The following is a 6,241-nucleotide window of genomic DNA, read 5'->3' as shown; positions in this document are numbered from 1 at the left end:
TCTCTCTCTCTCTCTCTCTCTCTCATATATTGCGTTCTTTTTATAGTTGAGTGTGTGTGTTAACATTTTGTGGTAATGATCAAGGAACTGAGAAGCCTCTGTTGGATATTTATCAGTTACTACTTAGATTGTAAAGGAAGATGCTTTGATGCCGAGAAACCTTCAATTAGAGTATCTCAACCTCAAGATTTATGTACATGAAAAATAGATTTCAAGTCTTGAAAATAGTGCATCTTGTAATGCATTATCTGGACGGTCAATTTTTAAGTATTCCAAGTGTTCATAGATCTGTTCGATCTACCATATTGTTGAATATTTAAATTTTATAATTAGAGAATAAATGTTCAGGTTATCTTAAAGATTTCAGATACTAAAACAGCATATTTTGGTACTATTTGAAGGTGTGCCTTTAATTGTTTAGGGCTTCAAGCTTATACAAACCACACCCTATTGTAAATGAGCCTTACAAGACTGCTTGTTGGAGGGCCATGGACTTGCTGTATTTGCTAAAATGGATTGATCTCTATGAAATTATGTCCATATGCGATTTAGATGTGAAGGTTTTGTTCCCCATGCTGTGACGCTGGGATTCTCTCTTCAAAGGCACTGCAGCACACTTGGGAAATTGAAAATTTGCTTTGAACTTTGAAGTTGGTTTATGGGAATATCCTACATATTTGATTTTTCCTTCTTTTTTTCCCCTCCAAACTTGATCACTGCGTTGGTTGGTGTAGAATTCACAGGCCCTCATCTGAAACCTTAGGATTTTACCATTATTGTTCCTTGATAGAGCCGAGGTTCTTGCACCTTAGGCCCCAGCAAAGCCACCCTCTTGGTGGTTTTATACATGTCTAGCAGTCGACTGGCCCGTTCAGTCTGGTTTCAGGTTTGGCATTGGCCTAGCCCTAGCCCAAATGATCCAAGCTCAGGCCATGCTTGGGTCTTGGTTGTGCTGCAAACGTTTGGATCCAGCCTGTACTGACTTTGTCCAACCTGAGCCCCGCTTGTTGGCTGCTCTAGCTACTGAGGCAGATTACCAGTACCATGATCAATATTCATTACAGTGGCCTAGTGAGAAACTGGTCGACTATCATACTTACTTGCTCTCGAAATTGAGTAGGAGTTACTTGTGCCTCCTAAGAACAAGTGTGTTTGTACTTGAATTCTTGTCAAAGCAATTTGTGATAATTTGTTGCTGATGAAGTTATTGTCCTTTGGTAAGTGTTCAATAGAAATTTGCTTTATTGGGTCTTGTGTTAGCCCATGAGGGTGTTCAAACTATATCTAGGCACCCAAAAGCAAAGGGTTTCCATGCTCCTGCATATTATGTGAGCGTATTTATTGTACTCCTTCGGGTTCACATTGCACATGTACTGCTTTGGGCAATAAACCTTCTTCAAAAAAATTTCTCAAAATGAAATTTTGGGACATTAGAATCATCAGATGAGCAGTGTTTTGGGAAAAACTTTGATTTTTAGTTCCAAGACACTGGGACTTGACTGTCTGAAAATTGAACAGTTATTATTCAATCTTAGGATTTATATTTCTTATTTTTGGGTGCACAGGCTTTTTTTTGTCCTTTGAGGGTGATCACAAGGATGCGTAAGTTATATCCCCAAAATTTGGGATCCTAAAATTCATCGGGTTTTACCTGACCATATAATGGCAATTATATCACACTTGCCTAGGTAACCATATCCTTCTCTCATCAACAAAGTAATTCTTGGTTAATAATGGAAAAGGAAAAGGGCATATTGTCTTGGAAACTGAAAAGTTCATACGCTTTTGGGGGAGAAAAATATGCATTTGCTTTTCATGCAATATCCCAGTTAAGGAGCATCTTTAGGATCTCAAAATGGATGTCACTTAACCAAGAAAGAGACCAACCTAATAAACTCTGCAATAGCAGTGAAGAAGTGCCTCAAAATAAAAAAAAATAAAAAAATCACACCCTCAGATTCAATAAAGATGGTCCCATTATTGGGAGGTCGGATCTTGGTGAATAAGAATGCTTTGTTTGGGTGGTAGCAGCAAGGTTTTCATAGCACCACGTTTCAAGTTTCATTTTTATGTAAAAAAAAAAAAAATGCCTTTCTTTCTTGGAAACTTCGCATTAAATCATTTTAGATCCAATTCAAAATATCTAGATAAAAAATTCTGAATGGGTCTTTTGGCCGAGGTAGCTAGTGTACAATTTGCTCCTGTGGGAGGACAATATACACAAGAAACTTGAAATGCGAAGTTTATAATATAGATTAAAAGAGATCATACCTAGGCCAGGTCTGCATAGTGCGCACACTAGCAAAATTGAGAAAAGAGACATCATATATCAAGAAGCATCTCCTCTTGACCATATAATACCACAACAATTTTAGACACCCTTTTAAACAATTTCAGTCACTCTTTTAAGGGATCCAAAATGCAGAGGGACCATTAAACCAAAATTCAAACCATTACTCATCACACTAACCACACAACCAGAGAGGGAGAGAGGGATGGAATAGAGATCAAATAGCTGCTGCTAATCCATTCTTGATGACTCTATGCCGGCCGCTGCGGTCACCTAATGGTGCACCACACCCGTCAAGCAAGGCTGAGAGCTCGAAAGGTGGTGCATCAAGCGCGAGCCACTGATGCACCTCGAAGAGGGTCTGGGAGCACTGCGCATGGGGCCCAGTGGCAGTGACCTCGACATACTCACAAAGCCACCCATGGTGCTCCCCACTAGCATCAGAAGTCAGATTCATTCTACAAGGGGCTTCGGCCAAGCACCGGCCCCGCCCGCTGAATATGTCGAGGGCCCCACGTTCATAGTAGTCGTGATCTGGCCCCATGAGGCCCCATGATTCTAGGTCATCTACATGGACTTCAGAAAAGGAATCCCCGATCGTTAGGCTGATCTTCGCATCGGTACCAGACTTGATGATGGACCCCGTCCGTACATACACCGTATATACGCAGTTTCTCTGTTATATAAAGAAAATAAGAAAACAAAGACATAGTAAAGTATTCATTGCTAAGCATTTGGTTTTCTTACATTTCTCTTCTTCTTTCCTCAACCATCGGGAGGAACGACACACCCCAACTGTCTGTCATTAACTTCGAACAGTTGGGAAAGTGCTAAGAAACTGTAGGAAACCCAAATGATAGCGAAGTGTACAAACCCGAAAGATAATTGAAACTTATCAGACAAGATGCTTTTCTTGCTGTATTTATTATGGAAAAGTATATAAGGAGACTGTTTACCTTCGGTACAAAGTGGTCACAATTAATTTTAACCATTGGATGCAAAATTAGATGGCTGCATTTATTCCATTGACTAAGCTCAAACTTCAAATTTTTTTTTTCGAACTTTGTGACAAACCCAAACTATCAGATTTCATATCAAATGTTTACACGTAATTGTGACCTTGTATCAAAAATAAATTGTCTGATTGTATATAATCCCATTTATTATATGTTTCTTAGCCAAGATCCATCATGATAATATCATGTAAAGTGACTACATTTATATGAACATAACAAGTCATTGCATAATTCATGTAGTGTATCAGTGTATGGTTTTTTTCTAAACATTTTTGGTCAAGCATTTAATAGGAGACATTTCATGGTGAAGGCAAATTGATTTTCCTTAGAAATTCATCATACTGCTGAAAATATATAGAATGTTTTTGCAAGTTGGAATATGTTAATTTTAAGAATTACTCAACAAATAAATATCATTGAAAAGTAAGAACACAATATGCGTTGTTGATGAATTAAAACTCACTAAATATAAGGCTGTAATATTTGATACCAGGCCACAATTACCTCTAGCAGTCAGATACAAAAAAAAAAACAAAAAGATCTTTCATTTTGAATACAATTAATAGTACACCTCCAACATTCATCCAACCTTATTCATCTAATGGTTAAAGGCGAGAGACTTTTGTATTAAAAGGTTAACAGTCTTACTGTATACTTTTCCAAAAAGAAAACTAAGGAAAGGTTGGGCATTACGTACTTAATCACCCTGCTTCTGCAGAAAAGGAGGAATTCAAGTGTGGTTCCCATCCAAAAATTCCATAATTTCAGATTTGTGTAATCTTGACAACTTAGAGATCATAAATTTGAAAAAAATATATTTTAAAACACAAGTAGATTATTTTAAAAGAATTAAAACATAGTGCTAAAAGCAAAGTTTTATGATGGGTTGGAAGGTGCGAAGTTTTAAGATTCAAAATCTATATCTATTTTTAGATGCCTGATCGCGGTAGTCGAAATGAAACTATGAAATTTCAAATCCAGAAGCCATCTCTAAGATGCGTTGGAAGGAGCACTTTAATAGGTGCGTTGGAACCGGGTGGCGTCAGCCCCAACCTAGACCCTAACCGAAATCGGATTGGGCCCAAATGCATTAGACCCAGATCAGACCCGCCGAGTTCGGTCAGACTGAAAAAAGTTTGTATAAGGTTGCAACCTGAAATTGTAGATTTAAGGTATGCCTCAAAAATCCATCAGAAAAAGGCTATTTTTATTTTATAGAATCTTCTAATTGATAATCTTGACATTGACATCATGGATATGGGAAAAAAAAAGATTTTGGGTCCCAAAACAGTGAATATTGCAACACATTATCTGGATCTTTTTACTTTCAAGATTTTCACATGTTTATAGATCTTGATTTGAACCATTTTTGGAGTTCAAAATTTTATACTTAAAGATGAAAATAGCTTCTCAAACCGTTCAAAGAATTTTCTACACCAAAATTACATCTTATGAAAAATTTTGACCCGGATTGGGACTCGGACCCAATCCCACCCGCAAGGTCCATTTCATGGATCCGGTCCCGGACTCCGCTCAGGTCGACCAGCTGGGTCCACGCGGCAAACCAAGCCATTCAACAACTTACATCTAGCTCACAAAAGCTCTCCATATTCAAATATGCTTGATTTAGTTTTACTCAAAAGTGATTTAAAGCATAAGGCAAGGTTAAGTTTGGGTCCAAAGTTACTGGAGAGCACAAAATAGGAGAGGAATTTTCTTTTTGGCTCCATGTTAATTTGCTGAAATCCATGTGCCTCAATATTTGTAAAACATAAGAAATTTCATTGCATAAATAAAAAGAATAGCAATTTTTTTTTTTATTTCATTGGTGACTTATGATCTGAATGAGTGTATGGCTCTTGATAGAACAAAATAACATAACAAGATTCATATAGCCGATTCCTAAAATTCAGATGATGATGAAATAAAAAGAAAATTTGCACCCAAGCTCACTATTTTTCCCAAGTTATCTCAAAGCAACCTAGATATATAACATTTTCTCTAAATTTTTATTTTTTTTAAAAAATATTCTAATTACTTGCAAATGGCTAGGAGTACACTTCCTTTGTAGTGGTCTGACAAATAAGTTTTATTTAAGATTGAAAGTGGTTTGAAAGGGCTGCAGTCTTATCAAAATAACGAAACACTCATAAATTGTCTAAAATTGCAATTTAAGTATTGAAAACCTTTAAATCAATCATTTTGGCTTGAATGTTATGATTGTGAAAAAATTAAGATTTCAAGCTCTAAAAGAAGGGTATATTGAAACAAATTATATAAAACCTTAAAAAAAAGTGTTTAAAGATCCGCAAGATTTGTACATTCTTTTAGTTTCAAATTTTATTGTTGTTGGAAATTGATTTTAGAATATCATCGAGATTTTTTTTGCCTAAAGTGCTCTCGAGACAAGTATTTGAGGTGAAGCTTCATTTTATTTTGAAAATTTCAAAATAGTCTCTTATATTTCATATTTTCTATCAAATTTACTTGAGCTAAAATTAAAGGTCATTGGAAGTTGTGATGAAAAAGCAACGGTGCAGATCCAGCCTCTTGCATCTAGAGGTGCAGATCGCTCTACGGAATGACATTGGGATGAAATCTTGATCGTTCATCAGCATTAATGTTGACAAATTAATCGAAATCTAGAAAACCAATGGGAAGCAGAATAAAATGCGTAAGATCTGAACTCTGAAAACACGGCCATGGAAAAAGTGAGAGAGAGACTTTACATTCACATCCAAACAATAAAATTCAGCGAGAGAGAGTGTTTAAATTCATAATAACCAGACATTGCATTCATAGTCCAAAGCATAAAATTTCGAGAGAGAGATGGTTACAGAAGCAGCTTGGGCAGTGGCAATGAGGAGGAGCGCGGCGAAAAGGAGACGAGCAATGGCCATCGCTATCTATCACATTCACACCACCAATCGATGCT

At 36.7% G+C, this 6,241-nt stretch overlaps 1 protein-coding gene across 1 annotated transcript; it reads right to left on the bottom strand.

The window, feature by feature from the left end:
• Positions 1-2,229: 2,229 nt before the first annotated feature.
• LOC18428198 (PLAT domain-containing protein 3) lies at positions 2,230-6,241 on the bottom strand. The gene is made up of 2 exons (XM_006837237.4): positions 6,144-6,241; positions 2,230-2,966 (listed from the first exon to the last, which is right to left on the bottom strand). Exons 1-2 carry the CDS (start codon positions 6,204-6,206, stop codon positions 2,508-2,510), a joined length of 522 nt encoding a protein of 173 aa, XP_006837300.1. The 5' UTR covers positions 6,207-6,241; the 3' UTR covers positions 2,230-2,507.

This window comes from Amborella trichopoda, chromosome 13 (genome assembly GCF_054954075.1).
Source record: "Amborella trichopoda isolate Santa Cruz 75 chromosome 13, AtrichopodaSantaCruz75HAP2 v2.0, whole genome shotgun sequence".
Lineage (NCBI taxonomy): Eukaryota > Viridiplantae > Streptophyta > Magnoliopsida > Amborellales > Amborellaceae > Amborella > Amborella trichopoda.
This window is presented reverse-complemented; position numbering and strand designations above follow the sequence as displayed.